Source organism: Phoenix dactylifera, chromosome 7, assembly GCF_051530095.1.
Source record: "Phoenix dactylifera cultivar Ajwa chromosome 7, Ajwa_hap1_PhDact_Kaust_v1.1, whole genome shotgun sequence".
NCBI classification, from domain to species: Eukaryota; Viridiplantae; Streptophyta; class Magnoliopsida; order Arecales; family Arecaceae; genus Phoenix; species Phoenix dactylifera.
In genome coordinates, this window is record NC_143196.1 from 16,534,085 (window position 1) to 16,557,038 (window position 22,954).

The following is a 22,954-nucleotide window of genomic DNA, read 5'->3' on the forward strand; positions in this document are numbered from 1 at the left end:
TTGGTCACATCGAGTGGCATCTGCGATTAGTAGCGTCGAGTGGCATCAACTACCCTGGTTGTGCGGCATCCCAAGATCATCTTTTTTCTTGGTTGAATCCTTTTGGTTTGGCCAAGACTTGCAGGTTTCATCCTGCATCAAATTGGTACCAGAGTAGGTTTCCTGTTATAGTGTCCTTTATTTTGAAATTGTTCGATCTTCTTCGTATTTTCGGGTCCTCTACAATGCCTCCACGGCGTCAAAGGAATCCTCCACGACGTCAAAGGGATACGGAGCATGATGAAGTGCATGCTGAACTTACTGCATTACGAGAATCGAATCAAGCACTGACAGACATGGTAAATAAACTCTGTCAGCGGATTCAAGCTTCACCCACTCGAAGCCATAGAAGTTAAAAAAGTGAACATAATATCTTCTTCAACAACCATAGCCAAAATGATCGTTCATCTTCTTTCAGTTCTGTTCCAGAACCTGGTGTCGCTGATCAATGGTCCATGGAACGCTTGACCCATGCTTTGGAGAATACTGATCGAAGCATCCAAGTTCAAGTGCAAGACTTTGATGGCAAACTTGATGCTGATAGCCATTGTGACTAGATGGCATCTTTAGAAGCTTTCTTTGATTGAAAATTTCTTACAGATGAGAGAAAGGTGCAGTTCGTGGCTGCAAAGCTGAAGGGTCATGCTCTAATCTAGTGGCAACAATATCAGCGTAGCAGAGATCGAAGAGGAATCCCAAGAGTCAATACCTAGGCAGAGATGAAATTGAAGCTTGATGAGAAATTTCTTCCCTTGGATTATTCTCAAACTCTCTACCAAAAGTTCCATCAGTTGCATCAGCATGTGGAGCAATCAGTTGGTGATTATACAAAGCAATTCTATAAGCTTATGAGTCCTGTGAACTTATAAAAATCTGATGATCAATTGGTGGCCAGATATGTGAGTGGACTGAGATATAACATCAAAGGCGAGCTGATGATGCATTCGCTTCATTCTCTGGAGAAAGCATATCAAAAGGCATTGAAGGCAAAAGAGAAAATAAAATGGAGTTCATACCGAAAGGATAAAAGCTCAAAAGGGGTGAAAGAGAAGGGTAAGAAGTTGGCTCCTATCTCTGAAAAATAAACCCAACATCAAGGTGGAGGGAGTAAGGAGAGTAGGAAGTTTCATTCATCTTCCAACAAATGTTTTCGGTGTGGTGAATCTGGGCATAGATCCTATGAATGTCCAAAGAAGAAAGCTGAATTGCATCTCATGGAAGAAGAAGATGAAGAGCCAATTTATGATGAAAAACCAGAGGCTGATCTTAATGAAGAATATTGTGAAGTTGATTGTGTTGCGGAAAGTCTTGTAATCCGGCAAGTGCTGACTGTTCAAGAGACTGATAGATGGCTGAGGCAGGGCCGGCCCGAGCCTTAGGCGACCGAGGCGGTCGCCTAAGGCCCCCGAGAGGTGGAGAGAGAGAGAGAGGGACCGTGACCAAAAGGAAGCAAAGGCCCCATATCGAGTCTTCCCCCTTGATGGAAGGGAGGTGGAGAGTTTCTTGGCCTGCAGAGGAGAAATTTAGGAAGTTGGGGACGGTAGTTTTGTTTTGGATGGAGAGAGAGAGAGAGGAGGGATTTGGTTGGCTTGACACACGCCTGAAGCCACTCTTATCTTTCATCCCTTCTCTTGTTTGGTTTTGGTCTTGGTTTTCCTTCCCTCACGTTACTCCTGATCCAGCTGGCCATCAGGAAGAAAGGGAGATTGGAAATGGACTTCTTGGAGGGTGGAGATTCTTTTAATTTTCTCCTCTCGATTTCTTCTCCCCTCTTGGGTGGTAGAGAGAGGAGGGAGGGGGTTGAATGGCTGCTGTGCTGTGATGTTGCGGTTGCTGCTTGGGTACTCACTTGAAGGGGAGATGGAGGGATGGGACTTTTATTAATTAGATGGAGTCAATTTTCCATAATGCCCCAACTTTCTCTTATAGAGAAGCTTCTTTCTGGACAAATTCTTTTCTTTACTTTGACCATGAAGTGCCATGGGATGACCTTTTCCTGTTCCGCTCTTGCTTGACATGATAAACAATATTGCCAAGCATTATCTCAGTTATTTAATCAGTTTTATGGCCCTTTTTTTAGAATAATTACTTTTCTGCACTTCCATTCAAAAATAATATTAAATTAAAAAGATTTCTTGCCTATCTTTGTTAGATTCATGTATCTTTGTTGAAATAGTGTACTTGATAGCTATCCATTTTCATATCATTTTTTTAAATATTTTATATTTATTAAAAAAATTTATTATTAAAAAAAAGGCCTCATTCATTGGATTCGCCTTAGGCCCCCAAATGTATTGGGCCGCCCCTGGGCTGAGGCATAACATTTTTCGAACCTATTATCTTTTTTATGGAAAGAAGTGCATCTTGACGATTGATTCGGAAAGTTGTGAGAACATGGTGTCAAAAGTAGTGATAGAAAAACTGAAGCTTTCTTGTGAACACCATCCAAAGTCTTACAAGGTTTTCTGATTCAAAAAGGGTGGAGAAATCATGATGACTCAGAGATGCAAAGTAAAGTTTGTTGTTGGCAGGTATGAAGATGAAATTTATTTTGATGTGCTGCCCATGGATGGCTGTCATTTGCTTCTTGGCAGACCGTGGCAGTTTGATAGGAATGCTTATCATGATGGGAGGAAGAACACTTACACTATTATCCACAACAAAGTGAAGCATGTTTTGACCCCTATGAAAGACATTCCAAATAGTGTACCTTTTTCGAACCAAATCAACTTATTATCTTACAAGGAATTTGAAGAGTCCTACAAAAAAGATGGTATTGTTTATGCTCTGGTTGCTGCAGAAAAAAGTGAAGAACTTGAAATAGAAGTTCCGGACAAAGTTCGAGGCTTATTGGATAGATTCAAAGGCTTAGCTCCTACTGACCTTCCTGCTGGTTTACCACCATTTCGAGACATTCAGCATCGAATTGATTTCATTCCAGATGCTATATCTTTCTAATCTGTCTCATTATAGAATGTCTCCTAATAAGCATACTGAATTACAAAGGTAAATCACTGATTTATTGCAAAAGGGATTGATTAGAGAATCACTTAGTCCTTGTGTTGTCCCTGCCCTTTAACTCCCAAGAAAGATAAAACATGGAGAATGTGTATTGATAGTAGAGCTATAAACAAGATTACAATCAAGTATAGGTTTTTCATCCCTAGACTTGATATGCTGGATGAGTTGGCTGGTGCAAAGGTGTTTTCTAAGATTGATTTACGAAGTGGTTATCACCAAATCTGAATTAGAAAAGGTGATGAGTGGAAAACAGCCTTTAAAACCAAAGATGGTTTGTATGAGTGACTGGTTATGCCATTTGGATTATCAAATGCCCCCAGCACTTTCATGAGGCTTATGACCCAAGTTTTGAAGAACTTCATGGGGAAGTATGTTGTGGTGTATTTTGATGACATCCTGGTTTCCAGCAAGGATAGTGTACAGCATGTAAATCACCTATCCAATGTTTTCAAAGTGCTCCATGCAAACCAGTTGTATGTAAATCTGAAGTACTCTTTCATGACTAATCAAGTTGTATTTCTAGGCTATGTTGTTAGTGCAGATGGCATGAAGATGGATGACGAGAAGGTAAAGGCTATTCTTGATTGGCCTGCGCCTAGACGTCTGACTGACGTGAGAAACTTTCATGGTTTGGCATCATTCTACAGGAGATTCATCCGATACTTCAGTACCATTGCTGCTCCAATGATGGATGTCCTAAAGAAGAAGGAATTTCAATGGACCAATGAGGTTGAAAGAAGTTTCCAAGAGTTGAAGTCCAAACTTGTTGAAGCACCGGTCCTAGCACTACCAGATTTCTCTAAGCCATTCCAAGTGAAGTGTGATGCTTCCAAAGTTAGCATAGGAGCTGTTCTCTTGCAAGGGGGAAGATCTGTTGCTTATTTCAGTGAGAAATTCAGTAATGCAAAGCTGAAATATTCAACCTATGATAAGGAGCTATATGCAATTGTTCAAGCCTTGCGGCATTAGGAACATTATCTTATTGGGGTCGAATTTGTGCTCTATTCCAACCATGAAGCTTTGAGATTTTGAAGGGCCAAAAGAAGCTGAATTCTCGCCATGCTGGTTGGGTATCATACCTTGAGAAGTTTTCTTTTATTCTACACCATAAAGCCGGTTCATCAAACAAAGTTGTTGATGCTTTGAGTCGACGGCATAGTTTGTTGACAACACTCTCTTATGAAATTACTGGCTTTGATCTCTTACCAGATTATTATATTGCAGATCCATTCTTTAAAAGGGTGTTGCAGAATTTGATAATGAGAAGAGTAAAGACTATTTGTTGATCAATGGCTATTTATTCAAAGGCAATCAACTTTGTTTGCCAGAGGGATCATGGAGATTATTTGTTATTGCAGAATTACATGCTGGCGGACTTGGTGGACATTTTGGAAGGGACAAGACTGAAGCTCTTGTGAAGCTGCGATACTTTTGGCCTACCCTGAAGCGTGATATTTCTCGGTTTGTGTAAAATTGTCTTGTATGTCAAAAGGCCAAAGGGGGAGTCCAAAATACTGGTTATTATTAGCCCTTACCAATCCCTAATGCTCCCTGAGAAGACTTATCAATGGACTTTGTTCTTGGTTTGTCTAGAACACAGCATGGGTTTGATTGCATTTTTGTGGTGGTGGATCGATTCTCCAAGACGGCTCACTTTATACCCTGTAAGAGCTCTACTGATGCATCTCATATAGCTACTTTGTTTTTCAGAGAAGTTCATCTACATGGTGTTCCAAAGTCCATAACTTCAGATTGTGATGTAAAAGTTTGTTGGTCACTTCTGGAGGACGCTGTGGAAACTTTTAGAAACTCAATTGCAATTCTCCAGTGCTTACCATCCTCAGACCGACGGACAAACTGAAGTAGTCAATAGATCCCTAGGAAACTTACTGAGAAGCTTAGTGGGAGAGAACCCAAAGAAGTGGGAATTTATCATTCCTCAAGCTGAATTTGCTTATAATAGTTCAGCCAGTCGAGTTTAACTCATGTGTAGCAGGGTTGAATCCTTTTGGTTTAACTATATATTGTTCCCAGAATTAATTCAAAACCAACTCTGTCATGCTGCCAGGATCAAAGGATGACTCACTAAACACATGAGTCGACTCATGAAAACAATGAGTCGACCCCCGTTACAAATGAATCGACTCATGAAAGCAATGAGTCGACCCCTGCTACACATGAGTCGACTCTTGAAAGCAAAGAGTCGACCCCTGCTGCTCCTGCATCATTCTCCCCAGCTTGAAAAGAACTCGCCTTCGAGTTGCAATTCAGGTCTTCCCAAAGCATATGATCTAGTTTCTTGAGCTCCTCACTTGAAATCCATGCATCCTCAGAATGTGGCTTTCCTTGCCAATGGACCAAGTATTGTGTATAAGTACCATGCCGAGTCATGATAGATCGTACATCCAGAACATCAATAGACTCACGCGAAGGATTAGAGAGGCGGCAGTCGAAGTCTTTTGGTTGAAACACAATCTTCTCCTCATCTCCATAATAAGGATAAAGATCACATATGTTGAAGGTAGGACTGATTGAAAATCCTTCAGGCAATTCAATTCGGTGGGCATTTGGACCCAACTTCTTCAGAATCCGACAAGGTCCAAACTTTCTCTGTTTCAGCTTATTATAAGTACCTGTAGAAAATCTTTCCTTCCTCAATTATACCATGACCAAATCTCCTTCCTTGAACTCTAACTTCCTTCGATGAACATCAGCTTGTGACTTGTACATTTGAGTAGATTGCTGCAGCTGATGTCGAACTTGTTTATGGACCTCCTTTATGTGCTCAGCAAACTCTTCAACTTCTATACTCATTCTTGTTTGATTTGGTAGTGGCAAGAGATCAAGGACATGACTTGGATTTCTGCTATAGACAACTTCGAATGGAGGCTTCTTCATTGATCGACTGGCTGAACTATTATAAGCAAATTCAGCTTGAGGAAAGACAAATTTCCACTTCTTTGAGTGCTCTCCCACTAAGCTTCTCAGTAAGTTCCCCAGAGATCTATTCACTACTTCAGTTTGTCCGTCGGTCTGAGGATGATAAGCACTGGAGAATTGCAATCGAGTTTCCAAAAGTTTCCACAGCGTACTCTAGAAGTGACCAACAAATTTTACATCACGATCTGAAGTTATGAACTTTGGAACACCATATAGACGAACAACTTCTCTGAAAAACAAAGTAGCTATGTGAGATGCATCAGTAGAGCTCTTACATAGTATCAAATGAGCCATGTTGGAGAATCGATCCACCACCAATCAAACCCATGCTATGTTCTAGGCAAACCAAGAACAAAGTCCATTGATCAGCAAATAGTCTTTACTCCTCTCATTATTCAAATTCTGCAACACCCTTTTAAAGAATGGATCTGCAACATAATAATCTGGTAAGAGATCAAAGCCAGTAATTTCATAAGAGAATGTTGTCAACAAACTATGCCGTCGACTCAAAGCATCGGCAACTTTGTTTGATGAACCGACTTTATGGTGTAGAACAAAAGAAAACTTCTCAAGGTGTGATACCCAACCATCAAGGCGAGAATTCAGCTTCTTTTGGCCCTTCAAGAATCTCAAAGCTTCATGGTTAGAATAGAGCACAAATTCCACACCAATAAGATAATGTTCCCAATGCCGCAAGGCTTGAACAATTGCATATAACTTCTTGTCATAGGTTGAATATTTCAGCTTTGCATTACTGAATTTCTCACTGAAATAAGCAACAGATCTTCCCCCTTGCAAGAGAACAACACCTATGCCAACTTTGGAAGCATCACACTCCACTTGGAATAGCTTAGAGAAATCTGGTAGTGCTAGGACTGGTGCTTCAACATAGCCTAGAAATACAACTTGATTAGCCATGAAAAAGCACTTCTTTAGATTCACATACAACTGGTTTTTATGGAGCACTTTGAAAACATTGGATAGGTGATTCATATGCTGTACACTATCCTTACTGTAAACCAGGATGTCATCAAAATACACCACAACATACTTCCCCATGAAGTTCTTCAAAACTTGGGTCATAAGCCTTATGAAAGTGCTGGGGGCATTTGATAATCCAAATGGCATAACCAGCCACTCATACAAACTATCTTTGGTTTTAAAGGCTGTTTTCCACTCATCACCTTTTCTAATTCGGATTTGGTGATAACCACTCCGTAAATCAATCTTAGAAAATACCTTTGCACCAGCCAACTCATCCAGCATATCATCAAGTCTAGGGATGGAAAATCTATACTTGATTGTAATCTTGTTTATAGCTCTACTATCAACACACATTCTCCATGTTTTATTTTTCTTCGGAGTTAAAAGGGCAGAAACAGCACAAGGACTAAGTGATTCTCTAATCAATCTCTTTTGCAATAAATCAATGGTTTGCCTTTGTAATTCAGCATGCTTATTAGGAGACATTCTATAATGAGGCAGATTAGGAAGAATAGCACCTGTAATGAAATCAATTCGATGTTGAATGTCTCAAAGTGGTGGTAAACCAGCAGGAAGGTCAGCAAGAGCTAGGCCTTTGAATCTATCCAATAAGCCTCGAACTTCGTCCGGAACTTCTGTTTCAAGTTCTTCACTTTTTTTCTGCAACAACCAGAGCATAAACAATACCATCTTTTTTGTAGGACTCTTAAAATTCCTTGAAAGATAATAAGCTGATCTGGTTCGAAGAAGACACTATTTGGAATGTCTTTCATAGGGGTCAAAACATATTTCACTTTATTGTGGATAATAGTGTAAGTGTTCTTCCTCCCATCATGATAAGCATTCCTATCAAACTGCCACGGTCTACCAAGAAGCAAATGACAGGCATCCATAGGTAGCTCATCAAAATAAATTTCATCTTCATACTTGCCAACAGCAAATTTTACTTTGCATCTCTGAGTCACCATGATTTCTCCACCCTTTTTGAACCAGAAAATCTTGTAAGGCTTTGGATGGTGTTCACAAGAAAGCTTCAGCTTTTCTATCACTACTTTTGACACCATGTTCTCACAACTTTCGAATCAATCATCAAGATACACTTCTTTCCATAGGAAAGACAATAGGTTCGAAAAATGTTATGCCTCGGCCATCTATCAGTCTCTTGAACAGTTAGCACTTGCCGGATTACAAGACTTTCCGCATCACAATCACCTTCACAATATTCTTCATTAAGATCAGCCTCTGGTTCTTCATCATAAATTGGCTCTTCATCTTCTTCTTCCATAAGATGCAATTCAGCTTTCTTCTTTAGATATTCATAGGACCTATGCCCAGATTCACCATACCGAAAATATTTGTTGGAAGTTGAATGAAACTTCCCACTCTCCTTACTCCCTCCAACCTGATGTTGGGTTTATTTTTCAAAGGTAGGAGCCAACTTCTTACCCTTCTCTTTCACCCCTTTTGAGCTTTCACCCTTTCGGTATGAACTCCATTTTATTTTCTCTTCTGCCTTTAATGCCTTTTGATATGCTTCCTCCAGAGAATGAAGCGAATGCATCATCAACTCGTCTTTGAGGTTATATTTCAGTCCACTCACATATCTGGCCACCAATTGATCATCAGATTCTTGCAAGTTCACACGACTCATAAGCTTGTAGAATTGCTCTGTATAATCACCAACAGATTGCTCCACACGATGATGCAACTGATGGAACTTTTGGTAGAGAGTTTGAGAATAATCCAAGGAAAGAAATTTCTCATCAAGCTTCAATTTCATCTCAGCCCAGGTATTAACTCTTGGGATTCCTCTTCGATCTCTGCTACGCTGATATTGTTGCCACCAGATTAGAGCATGACCCTTCAGCTTCGTAGCCATGAACTGCACCTTTCTCTCATCTGTAAGAAATTTTCAATCAAAGAAAGCTTCTAAATATGCCATCCAGTCACAACAGCTATCAGCATCAAGTTTGCCATCAAAGTCTTGCACTTGAACTTGGATGCTTCGATCAGTATTCTCCAAAGCACGGGTCAAGCGTTCCATGGACCATTGATCAACGACACCAGGTTCTGGAACAGAACTGAAAGAAGATGAACGGTCATTTTGGCTATGGTTGTTGAAGAAGATATTGTGTTCACTTTCTTGACTTCTATGGCTTCGAGTGGGTGAAGCTTGAATTCGCCGACAGAGTTTATTTACCATGTCTGTCAGTGCTTGATTCGATTCTCGTAATGCAGCAAGTTCAGCTTGCACTTCATCACGCTCTGTTTTCCTTTGACGTCGTGGAGAATTTCTTTGACGCCATGGAGGCATTGTAGAGGACCCGGAGATACAAAGAAGATCGAACAATTTTGAGATAAAGGACACCACAGCAGAAAAATTTGCTCTGATACCAATTTGATGCAGGCTGAAATCTGCAAGTCTTGGCCAAACCAAAAGGATTCAACCAAGAAAAAGATAATTCTGGGATGCCACTCAACCAGGGTAGCGAATGCCACTTGACGCTACTAATTGCAGATGCCACTCGATGCGACCAAGCCACGCACTTGATTGGTAGGAGGATGCCACTCAACTCACAAAAGCAAGAAAGGCTTGCTGGAAAGAAATTCTGAAAATAACAACTCTGCTTTTTATTTCATTCATATACCCGTTTTATATGCTATCTTGGAACATCCATCCAAGCATAGGTAAGACAAAACAGTGCTAAAACGCTTTGATGGGAGTTTAGTTACAAGTACCAATATTTAGAAATACCAAAAGACACTTAGAAAAATGAAACTATGTGCTGGAAAAAAGACCAACTTAAATGCACTTCGCTGAGCGCTGCTAGTCTAGACGTGCAGTAGTAAAAATGCCATAACTTTCTCTAGAAATCTTCAAATGGCACGAGATCAAGTGTGTTGGAAACTAGAGGAGTAGAGCTTTCCAATGGTTTATGGCATGCTAGCTGATTAACTATATATTATTTCCAGAATTAATTCAAAACCAACTCTGTCATGCTGCCAGGATCAAAGGATGACTCACTAAACACATGAGTCGACTCATGAAAACAATGAGTCGACCCCCGTTACAAATTAGTCGACTCATGAAAGCAATGAGTCGACCCTTGCTACACATGAGTCGACTCTTGAAAGCAAAGAGTCGACCCCTGCTGCTCCTGCATCACCAAAAGACATCAAAACTCACGACGATCTTCTACATTTGAAGAGCTCCCTCAACCACGTCCGCTTGGAATGACATAGCAGCTTAAACCACCCAAGCTCGGCTTGGAATGCTCGGCCTAAAGCCATTAGCTCCAATGATACGAGAGGTGCACCCTACTCGGCACATACACCTTCACAAATATTTGGCTATAGCACAGGACGATCGACAACTCAACTACTTCCTTCGCTCGAGCCAAAGAACAAATCAAACTCAAAAATCGGAGGGCAGATGATGGGAAGCAAAATGGATCGTCCTACTCTAGCGTGGAACCACCCAATTTTTGCCGAGCAGACCTCAGAGCCAAGCAGGCCAGGCCTCGGCCCCGCTAAGAGTCGAGCCGACCTCGGAGCCGAGCAGGCCTAGGGTCGACCCCATCTCTACATGAGTCGGCCCCCTAACAACATGAGTCAACCCCCGCATTCATGGGTCGACCCTCAGGCAGACTTCGGTCCCACTAAGAGCCAGGCCGACCTCAAACCCCGCTGAAGGCTGAGCCGACCTCCGCCTGAGGCCGAGCCGACCTCGGCCCTATCCACCTTAATCCCATCGAAGATCCCGCAGATCCTCAGAATCCATATTCAAACAAATCTGGAAAGATATCTCCCGAATCCTCCGCCCGCGGGATTGATCTCCGTGATTCATGCCGCCTCCAGCTAATGGCCAGCTGATCACAGCTCGGCTCGAGATTTCAGATAACGGCCGAGACCCTCATCCTATAAAAAGAGGGTAGGAAAAGGCCCGAAGGGAGCCATGGAAAATACTCATAAACATTTTTCATAACTTTGGATCAACTCTAACTTAGCTATCGAAGGGCCTTCGCCGAAATCTCCAGCCAAGACTTTGTGCAGGTACACCGGTGCACAGGAGGTTGCTCCCTTTCTCTGTCCCGGCCAGCGGCTTCTCAGATTCCTCCGGCGTGGTCACCCTCAGGCCAAATTTCAACCCCAACATATATTACCCTCTTTGGTTAATGTACTTCCTTTAAAAAATTAGAAAATTAAAAATTAATAGGAAGCCCTTAACTAATGAAGATGACTCATATGGCTAAGCCAAGGCAAGCCTTAGACATCCTTGCAGCCACCTACTCACTAATTCAAGCTCTTGAATGTTGCCCGCTCGAATCCAGAAGACTTGTAGGCATATACAAAGTAAGCTACCCATATGCTCAGGTAGTTATTGGCAATCTTGACCTAAGCTTGTTTGCTTGACCTAACCCAGTTGGGATCAATCCACCTCACCTGACTTGCTAAGTTCATGAATCAAGTATAGGTTGGTTTACCCAATCTATTAGTGGGCCAAGTCAGATTTGCACCAAGGCTCAAACTATCAAGATATGGGGATATAGATAGAAATATATTTAAAATATATTGCAAAACTTTAGAAAAAGAGCAATATAAGCCTTTTGATATTGATCCAACAGCTTATGCTTTCAATGAGGGAATAGAGAGATTGAGAAGAGTTGGGTCCTAAATAGTCAACAATCTAAAACGGCGCAAAAAAGTCTAAAAATAAGCGGTGAGTTTATCTACTCGTAATAAAAAGCCCTAAATTTAATGGGTCTCAGCTAGTTAAACAAGGTTGAGTCTAGGTTAGCCAAAGGTTAGGTTTAGGTGAAGCACTTTTGACCTACTAGTGGGTTAGGTTGGGTTCAGGTCAGGACCATAGATCTTAATATATAACCTTGACTCGACCCTCACCCAACCCATTGCCACCCCTATGTCAAGGAGCCACCTTCGAGAACCGAGAGGTTTGGAGAAAACAACTATAATCAAAAGCCCTAGATGTGAAGACTTTGTCTTTTAATAATTTGAACTCTATGAATTTGGCACTATATGTTTGGTCAAAGATGTAGATGATGAAAAAAACTTCTGATAAAAGAGTAATATTCCTCTTCTTCACCATCCTCTTCCCTTTTTCTTGTCACTAAATCTTTACTATTTTCTACCCCTTTACCGTTAAGAAGGTAACTACTAAATTTAATTTGAGCAATAAAGGACACAATATGTACATATAACTGGAGCACATTATCACCTGATATGTCATATTTCTTATAGCTGGTGCCCATTCCTCATCAATTCTTTTTCTTAAGAGATCTGGGTCTGCTGTTGGTGGAAGCCGAACATCAAAACCAACCTCTACTTCTGAAGGTTGCATGTTCATTGCAAAACCCTACAGTTAATCACTTCCAATCATTATATGATGTATCAGTGACTATATGAGATGTGATGCTATCTACATAAACTAAATGCATTATGAAGATACATATTTCACATGTTTACATGACTTTAGGGCATGAACATCTAAGCCATCACATTACACCATGATAGTAAAGGAGGAAGAGTGAAATGCATAACATAGGATTTAGCATAGTTCTCACATATGTACCCTGATGTTATGCTATCTACATGGACAAATATATGCATATGCATGTTTGCCTACGTGTACATAGCTCCATATGTATATTAATTTCCTAAGCATCAATGTTGAGAAATGGAAAAACACCTAATTCATAATGCAGTACTGACCAAAACATCTTCCATCAAAATTGCTTTGGTTTAGAAATTATTGGTCATTAAGCTTGTTGGCTCACATAGTAATGGTTTAAAATAAATATCGATACTTCATTGGCATACATAAATAGAGAGTTATGTGTCGTAGTTAGGGTTTTAAGCACTTCATCATTCTAGTATATCTATTGTTCTTAAGGCTTGTACAAGACAAGATCAAGGTATCAAAAATCAAGAGTCAAACCTATATCAACCAAGAGTGGGTAAAATAAATGCCATATCTCATATTGTATCATAAACGGTCTTGACAAATATGCTTTGACATGGCTGATACGGCCCTCGTACAACTTTTTTGCAGCCTCTAAATTATTTCTGTTTTTCTTAGGTTTTATCATCTTAAATCTTAATGCTATATTTTTACAAGAAATATAATAAAAATACTAGTTTAATGCCCAAGTCATGTTTTTCTATATGTAGTAAAGTTTTTCAATTACATATTTATGACATAATATCACATAACTTGATATCTCAACTTCTCTCAGAAAGTACAATCCTAGACCGAGCAGAATGCAAGAAAAGGATTCACGAAGCCGACCCCGACTAGTTCAGAATTAAGACTTAGTTGAGTTAAGTTGAGGTATTGCATAACTTGGAATTAAGGATATATATAAAATATATGTGTTAAAATTAAAAATTGAAATGAAATTAGGTCACTGGAAATCATTGAATTAATAAATGATACAAAAATTACCAAGATTCAAGATGAAATAGTCTACATTTACCAACACAATCATGCTACCTTTTCTGAAAATTAATTAGTTAGTATTTTAGAAAATATTTTTAATGAAAAGTAGTTTTTAGAAAAATAAAAGCTCAAATTAAAATTTAATTCAGTAAGGTTCTATCTTCAGCTCCTACTTGAAAACATAACCAAAGATCAACTCAAAAATATAGCATTTGCTGAGCTTATTTAGGAGACATGCACGCTTCCATGAGACAATCAGAAAAGTTAAAATCCATCACTGGACTACACACGAACAAAGAGCCTGCTTTCCATTTCCTACAACGTCCATGTATTCAGTCAAAGAAAACAAAGTTCAGGAGCCATATTTTGTTTACACCATCTCCGCAATTTTGCTTTATTATTTGTTTATGCTTTTGTTCCGTTGGGATAGGGGAGGGTTTTCCCTCCACCGAACCCCCTCCCTGTCCTTAGCTTAGGATAGCGATTGTTGTTCAAAGAAGACAGGATTCACACCTTCCCTCAAGTAGACAGGCAAGTCTGACGTGTATGTCAGTGCCTTGTCACGAAATTGTTAAAGGCTTATGCATCTGTGTTAGGAAGATCATGGACAGATTAACTGGGGAAAGGCACGCAAATACAATGAGATTATGGACTAATAATTAGGTTGTTTCTGATAGGAGTCGAAAAAATTTATAGTTCACAATGACATGGATAGAGATAGATGCAGGGGGTTTGAGATTGTTATTGATTTTTGGATTTACCAAAGTTTTGCTGAGGGATTTTCATGGTTTTGTATACCTTAGTAGAAGTGAGATCGTATAACTACTACTAAAATCCAATTTCTTTTAAGCAGATCACTAAAACGCTTCCTGAATGCATGTACCGATCTCCAAAAGGAATTAAGTAGCTCACCGTGGGGGATGGTGTACCAGCTTTCATATAAACTGCGTTCACTGAGATGACCTCGGAAACTGCCTTAATCCCAGCCTTGACTTGATCGAACTGACTCTCCCTGAAACGAGCGACAGCTTCCACGCAATCCATCAGATTCTCCATCGCCCCATTATCATACATCCTCGACCCATGCCCCGGCGCACCAACAGCCTTAACGATCAGCGACCACGGAGAGCGGTCGGCGTAGAACACCCTGAACTCATCCGTCGGCGAGGCCTGCCCCTCATCGAGCACGAAGCCGACATTGAGGGCTCTGAACTCCTCCGAGGCAGCGAAGCTGGCAGCCCCGTCGGCGCCGCCAATCTCCTCGTCGGGAACGAGGGATACGTGAATCGAGCGGCGGGGGACGAAGGAGGTGGCTCTGAGGTTGCGGAGGGCCTCGAGGTACTGGACGGCGAGGCACTTGTCGTCCTGGGCGCCGCGGCCGAAAATACGGCCGGCGGCGTCGCGAGCGGCTGCAAAAGGGGGGTGGAGCCACTTGGCAGGCTCGGCAGGGACGCTGTCGATATGGGAATTGAGGAGAATGGAGGGGAGGGAGGGGTCGGAGCCAGGCCAGGAGAGGAGAAGGAGGGGCTTGCCGCGGGCGAACTCCAGGGTTAGGGTCTGAAGGCCGATGGACTGGGCCTCTGAGGAGAGAAAGGCGGCGGCGGAGGCGTAGTCGGGGTCGGGGTGGGCGGTTCGGATCCGTAGGTATTTTTGGAAGCGTTGAATTTGGTCTTCTTCTAGTTGGGTGAAGGAGCTAGCAAGAAAAGAGTATAAGAGGAGGAGGAAGAGGAGGAGAGAGGAGGAGAGAGAGACCAAAAAGATAGACATGGTTGATTTCTTGCCTTCACTAGTGAGCTCATTCAGGGATAACATCATATATTTTCTATTTGGATACAGCTCTGCCATAATTTCTTTACTGCCTATAGTTTTTAATTGGAACTTTGTCATATATATATTAAAGTTTATATTTACCATTCGCTTATCGTCTACCGTGATACGTGCCGTTGTACCAGTGACATACCAACATGGTATATATCATGCCTCCATATCTTTTTCTCTTTCTCATTCTCTTCTTTCGCTTTCTTCTGCTCTGACCTTCTTCGATGAAGATCAAAAATAAAGAACAGTTGAACTGTGATGATTTTTGGCAAATAATCTTATCCCACTTACCTTGCCCATTCTTCTGTCGCCCTAGCCATCTGCAAAACTTTTAGCAAGTTCCACCCTTTTACATGAAGAATAAAGAGCAGATCCAAATAGTCATGGTATTAAATTGTTTTTGTCCCGCCAATCTGCTCACCCTTGACATCCTATAATCAAAAACTAGAAGAAGAAAAAAAAAAAGTTGCATGTAATCTTATGTGAAAGAGATATGATTTTAAAAATTAATAAAATAAATATCTTAAATTTATTTAACATTTTATGTATTTATGAGTTTGCACAAGAGTAAAACTTGCATTTTTCAATTATTATTTATATAATGATAAGGCTCAAATAAGTTTTAACTAATGGTTGCATAAGCTATGGATCAAATTCGTACAAGTTTATAAAAGAATGATTTTACTACAGAGTACATATTGACAAAATGATAAGATAGCACAAGTTTGAATGCATAATTGCACAAGTTTTTAAAGAATTTCAGTCTATAAAAGTCTAATTTTGATATATAATTGACATTGGCATAATGATGATCTCAGATAAATTTTAGGCAATGGTTGAACAAGCTTTGAGTAAAATCTAATGAACTTGTAAAAGACTGATTTAGAATTCAGTTGGTATATTGGAAAACTTGCACATATTTTAACCAACCAAATCAACATACCAAGTTTTAAATTCTTGGGCTAATGGTATCTTTTGCTGGAGTTTTTTTCTTTTTTTGTAAATTTGTTGATTTTGAGTTTTCTCTAGAATTTTATTAAATATTATGTCTTCTAAGTGGCATTGAAACTTCCACATTGATGGATAAAAATATTTGGAGAAGGAAGTCTACTAGATAATTTTCTATGATATCTTTCTATAATTCCTTAACTTTGGTAGGTTTATTAAGAATGGTCTTTGAGCCTTTTGAAAAGTTTGTTTCGTTTTAAATGTCAAAATCCTTACTTCGGCTTACTATTAAAAGAAGATTATTACCTTTTCATATCTTATGTAAAAAAACTATTGGCTTTAGTATCTATTGCCGTTAAGAATCGATACGATCAAGGTATCGAACCAGCTGATTGTTGGAGGGCTTGGTCATTGACTGTTCAGGCCATGAAGGTTGGCAGAAGGGTGCGATATGCTTAAGATAGTAGTGGAAAGTGGAGACTTTGCTTGGACCTTCGCTCTGGTGTCGGGCTCGGCCTAAAACAGTAAAGATGAAGACGTTCTCTTACCAAATAGTATCCAATGGGGGACTTTCTGATGCCTAAGTCAAACAGAATCTCAAGAAACAATGGAGGTAATGTGAGAATGGTAGTGACAGCACAGAGGTGGATTAGAGCTTGAAAGTACTTACTTGGAGGGTCTTCTAGAATTGGATTGTATGCGCGAGAGTTAATGCCCATCGCCGAAGAATTTAGGCATGCGGATCAGCTGCCTTTGGCAAGAACATCGCATGTCCCGAAGATCATGCATGGTCCTTTCGCTCATGCATCATGCTCCGTGCATCTCATTGGTGCGATTAAGGAAATCACTCGCAATTATGGCCGAGGCATTGCCAGATGGAGAGAGATTTTGGAATTTGGAGGACTCTCTGTGCGCTTCTAGGCTATCCACATGGCGAGCTTCGATTGATTCAATGGAGGCTTCATGGAGGGATCTAATTGGTTGGTCTGCCATATTAGTTGTAGTCAATTACGAGGCATATCGCTTGCCTCCTAGTTTCAAGGCTAAGCTAACTCGTTAGCTCAAACAGTAGAAGTAGACTTTCAAGTTAGGCCGACCAACCAAGGTGACCCATGAGGCCAAATCAAGCTATGTTATTGCACCATAGTGGTTGTCCCTTTAATTTCGCTATAGAGATCTTTAGGATACTGCATTTATGAGGAACATGCCTACTTATGTGCTTTCTGAAGCGTCGTCATTCATAGTGGAAATATTGGTGCAATATTTAGACATTTAGGGGCCAATTGTGATCCGAGTGACCATCTGGGAGCAAACATGTGAGCGGCATGTGGTGAGGATCGGGTAGGGTAGGTGGGTCGACATGCCGATCTAGGTCGTTTCAGGCTTTATATAAGTTAGGAGACTGGTGCATCTCTCCTACATCAATATCTTGTGTTCTGAGACTCAAAGAGAGAGATATCAGGGTTTAGCCTGTGGCAGTTTCCTCCTTGTGCTTCTAACATAGTCTCGTGGGTTCACCGGAGTTTTTTTGCAGCAGTGGATTTTTGATAGGTTCTTCTTAAGGCTTCATTATGGGCTTTCCTTGGGCCTTCTTTCCTTTCTCTTCTTTCTCTTTTTGTCTTTCTTCTTCCACAATGGATCCATCTCTTGATGACTGCTTCATGGATATTGAGAGAGCGGGTCAGGGCTTGCTAGACTGAGCTTTCATGGCTTCAGATAGAACCCAAATTGAGGTTGTCTCAGGTCCAGATACTGAAAAATATATCTTGGAAGAGTCTAACCTTGATTAGATTTGAGTCAAGTTTTTTATTCCTCAAAACTTCTCCTTAGAGTTGCCCGATCCTTCTGATTGAGTGAGGTTGATTCGAAAGAATCAGCTCATCCTTTATGAGAAAACTTTGAGGACAAGTGTTGCCCAAGAAGACAACCCAAGAGGGGGGTGAATTGGGTTTTAAGTAATAATTGCAAATTAAAGCTTAATGAGTAACTAATTAAGATTATTGCAGGCAGATTAAATAGATTACTAGTAGTAGTGAGTGGAGAGGATGGAAGAGACAATGAACCAATTACAAACACAAGAGGTTTTATAGTGGTTCGGAACTAACCTTTGCTCCTACGTCCACTCCCCAAGCTTCACTTGGGAGTTCACTATAATTCCTAGGATTACAGCCAGTTGTTTTACAAGTTCACAACCCAACTTGTTGTTTTCATGAGATCACAACGAACTCGGTCGGTTTTCACAGGCTCACTAACTAGAACCATCCGATTGTTTTTCCGGGATCACAATCGAACCCTTACTGTAAAGACCAAAAATTGGGCCCGTTCTTGGGCCCAATGAACTGAAGTCGGCAATGGATGCCGACTTCAGTCTATTCATCGTGGTCTTCCCACGATGAACCCGCCGGCCGAACGGCCCGCGGGATCTCCGCACACCACCCCCCCCTCTTCCCTCTTCCCTCTTCCCCTCTTCCCTCTCCCTCTCTATCTCTCTCTCTCTCCCTCTCTTTCTCTTCTCTGAGAGCCCCATTCCTCCTCTTTCCCCTTCCTTGAGAGCCGCTGCTGCCGCCGGAGCCGCCGCCGCTGCCGGAGCCGCCATCGCCGCCGGGGAACCACTCGTCGACGACCGGAGGTGAGCAAGACTAAATAGATTTTTTTTTTATATAGATTTAAGGGAGAAAAATGATGGGAATCAGTCGGTTTCACTTCCCCTGTTTCGGGGGAAGTTCTTGGTGAATTTCGGCCGGCCGACAGTGGCCGGCCGAGGTCAATCCGGCCGAAACGGGTTCGGCCGGAGATGGGCGAACGGGGGGCCGGGCTTCTCAGCCCGAGCTCCCTCTCTTTTCTCTTTTTCTTCCTCTCCTTCTCCTCTTCTTCTTCTTCTCTTCCGCCGCCCGTGAAGGTGGGATGGCCGACGGCGGCTGGCCGAGCGCCGCCGCCGAGGGCCACAGTCGACCACCGAGGGCCGACCGGAACCACCGGCCACCCCCCCTTCTTCCTTTCCCTCTTCTTCTTCTTCTTCTTCTTCTTCTTCTCTTCCTTCTTTCTTCTTCTCTTCTTCTTCTTCTTCTTCTTCTTCTTTATTCGGCCTGGGTGTTTTTCCTCGCTTTGAAATCCGTGCTTTATTTGGGAACCAGATCTTGAACCGGGTTATATTGTAAACCGGTTCCACCTATTTCATGAATGGGTTTTGTTATGGTCTGATCAGACCTGGTTTGGGTTGGGCTAGGAAACTGTTTTTGGGCTGAGTTGGGCATGATTGGATCTGTGGGCTGGGTTGGTTTGGGCCCGAGATCTGATCTGGACCTGTAATCTGGTTTGGTTCAGTTGGGCCTAATCTGTGTTGGGCCACAATTGGTTTTGGGTTAAAGGATTCTGATTTTTGGGATTTAGTCTATTTATTCTTAGGGTCTATGCTTGATTTTGGGGACCCATTCTTGGATCTTTAAACTTAGGAATTTAAGAGGTTGGAATTAGTTTAAATTATGTTTCTAAATTAATTAAATAATTAATATTTATGTTTAACCAGGGGTTCGTGATATCTGTGGCAGGAATTTTTAAGCGAACCCAGGTAGGTGACTTATTGCTTTAAAGTAGAATTTTAACATGTATCTTGCATATGTTGATTTATTGATTTATTATTGGCATTATTGTTAGATTTAGAATTAAATATTTAATTTCATAAATTGTTATGTGCTTTACTGTTGGGAGTATGATTATGACTTTGATATAGAAAGTTGATTTATTGATTTTTAAAATCCGCGTGACTATAGTCTAGGCCCCGCCAATGGGATGATACGTTGGCCCTGTCGACTTGTACTGAGGAACTAGTTCCGACACCGCGACTACCGGTGATAGAATAGTGGCGGCACAGGGGTGCGTTTTGCTCTTCGGAGCGGCTCGGTGGAGCGTGAGTTTGGCACCAGGGGGTGCGGCACAGTGGTGCGTTGGCTCAGTGGAGCGGCTCTTCGGAGAGTTGTATTGGCACTTCGGTGTAACCATGCCACTGGGTGATGTGGCCGTAGTCATGCGGTTGAGTTATTTTGAGTCTCGGATTGGGTTTACAGATTATTGTGTGGATTTTTGGATTTATGTGTTTAGCTACTTTTATATGCATTATGACATGTTATATGATGACTTTATTGCATGATGTCGCCTACTGAGCTGTTAGCTCACTCCTACTATTTACATTTTTTACAGGTGATGATATGTGACTATGGGGATAACGGGGTGGAGTGATCATGATGTAGTTAGCTAGTAGATATTGACTTTTTCTTTTAACTTATGTATATATGGACATTTGAATTGAAAGTTGGAATTTATCTTTGTTTAGCTATTGATGTGGAATCTGATTCATCTGCCTTGCGTGCCTGCGGGGTCCGCCCTACAGGTGCGCGGCGTCTGCTCGCGCCCCGGGCCCCGGGTTCGGGGTGTGACAGATTTATTGGTATCAGAGCTTAAGGTTAAGGTATCCTAGGGTTTATGTTCAGGCGAGTATCAGTGGAGAATTATGATAGAAAAACTATCAGAGATTTGGGTTATAATCACTTGAGATTGTAACAAGAATGATATTATAATATAAGGTTTAAGACCACTAGGGACTGTGGCCTTAGTGGCACTAAAGTTTGAGGTTTAAGATTATTGGAAAATGTGACCAGTTGGAATCTGAGCATATGTTTAAGATCACTAGGGATCGTGACAGAAATATATCATAGCTTAAGGTTATGACCACTTAGGACATGACAATTAAATTCAGTGTTTAAGCTGTAAGATCACTGGGCATTGTGATAAAATGTATGCATCGGTTTGGTTTTCGATGCATACGGAAGGAAAGTATAAATTGTCTTTGATCATAATAAGAGAGGTTTGACCTAAGATAAGTATAGGTCAACAATGGCATATCGAGTATACCATGTTTAGATATTATTTAAATGATTTGAAAGTTCAAATTTGATGGGGGTTTTAATGTGATCATACTTTTGGTTTTGCTGCTAATTATTAGAGTGGGATTTGTACGTTGATTTAGTATTGGAGTAAGCTAAGGAGATTTCATAATATTGAAAGAAACGTTCTTCGAAGTTGAAAATGTATGTGGATTATATCTGGTGTTGGCATGTTGGATATTGCAAATAGGTCTATTTCCTATGGATGTATTTGATTATTTTGAGGCCATAGAGTATGCATATTGATGGGAGAATTCTAATTATTTGAATTCGCATGTTTGGATTGGGCTCCTAAATTTTCTTATAATTGTTGGAGATTATTGGATGTGTTAATCTAAAACTCGAGCCTAGATTTAAGATTTGAGCAGGGATCTTTTGTCATTGTTGATGAAGCCACTAATAGATGTCATATTGAGTAGAGACTTCGGTCATGAGATGCTTACATGAATTATCATATATAGCATTGTTGATGGATGTTAAGAATCTTGGTGAAGAAAGATCTGGAGATCGATAGAGTTAATTCCTACTCATAGTGGTATTGGCTCAACAGATCTAACCTATTGAATTTGAAGTAAATTCTGTTGGAAGGAAAATCAATGTAGATTTTCTAATTAAATTGCTAAGGGAATACAAGAATTACCCCCTTTAAATTAAACTTAGATATTTTTTTGGATTCTAAGAAGGTTGTGGAGATCACGTAGTGACCTTAAACTTGACTAAAGGATTGGGGGTTGGTTATGATAACTATACTCTATATAAATTGAGGACAAAAAGATCTAGAGGTTTTGCTCTAGTTCTACTTGGAAATTTGAAATTTGGAGTTTCTTAGTCTCAATGCAAAGTGATACTTTAGTCAGAAATTATTTTGTGACTTTAGAGAATTAAATGAATTAAATCAGAGTGTGCAGCGGAAGTGTGGTGGTTTGACTTATTTTGAAACTGGTTAAGATCATTAATATTTGATCTAAAAGGCATTATGATGAAATACTTGAGTTAGTTTCAGGAGAATGTTGTTGATTCTATGGATCTCTTATTTGTTGGGATGATGTGGGGGAGAGAAAAATTCTGGGTCCAGATATTATTCAGCAGACAGTGGAGAAGGTTCAGCTGATCAGAGAACGACTTCGGGCAGCTCAGAGCAGACAGAAGAGTTATGCTGATATCAGGAGGCGGGATCTGGAATTCCAAATCGGAGATCATGTTTTTCTCAGAGTGTCCCCTTCTAAAGGGGTAATGCGATTTGGAGTTCGGGGTAAGCTCAGCCCGAGATATTGTTAGATGTATGCCCTAGAAGCCAATTTGGCTGACACATTGTTGATTCTAGGGACATAATTTTGTACTTGACTATTTATTATTGAATAAATAAAAGACATCTTTTCATTCATATTATTTATGTGTCTATGAATCGTCCAAGGAATTAATAAGATGATGATACATATTCTCAAGAGTTGAGAATTTAAGCCATGTATCATTGGTGATTAATTTCTAAATGCTCCTGATCAATGGATCATCACGAGGACGGTGATCGATCCGATCAGTGCACAGATCACTTTCCTTCTGGATGGACGAGACTTGAGTCCACAGTGTAGGGACACTGAAGTGATAGTGCAGGTGCTTGTTAGAGAACAAGGGTACTGAGCATGACCAAGACAAGAAGTCACTTGGATGTCTATCCACTCGTCAGTGACTTGCTTGATGTTGCAGTAGTGTGACTAGTCCTTTGACCTGCGGTGCTTCGGCTACTCACAGTGAGGTTATTGTAGTTTGACTGCACACATACATGGTCTCTAGCCATATGGGTCCATGC

The 22,954-nt window shown here is 40.9% G+C and overlaps 1 protein-coding gene across 1 annotated transcript in view; it reads right to left on the reverse strand.

Moving 5' to 3' along the window:
• Positions 1-15,255, reverse strand: part of LOC103697173 (uncharacterized) — a 38,786-nt gene extending 23,531 nt beyond the window's left edge. The window contains exons 1-2 of the mRNA XM_088701263.2: positions 14,354-15,255; positions 12,221-12,358 (exon numbers count right to left, since the gene is read on the reverse strand). Coding sequence (XP_088557389.1) covers positions 12,221-12,358; positions 14,354-15,253 — 1,038 coding nt within the window. The 5' untranslated portion in view covers positions 15,254-15,255. The remainder of the gene's footprint in view (positions 1-12,220; positions 12,359-14,353) is intronic.
• Between the last annotated feature and the right edge of the window lie 7,699 nt (positions 15,256-22,954).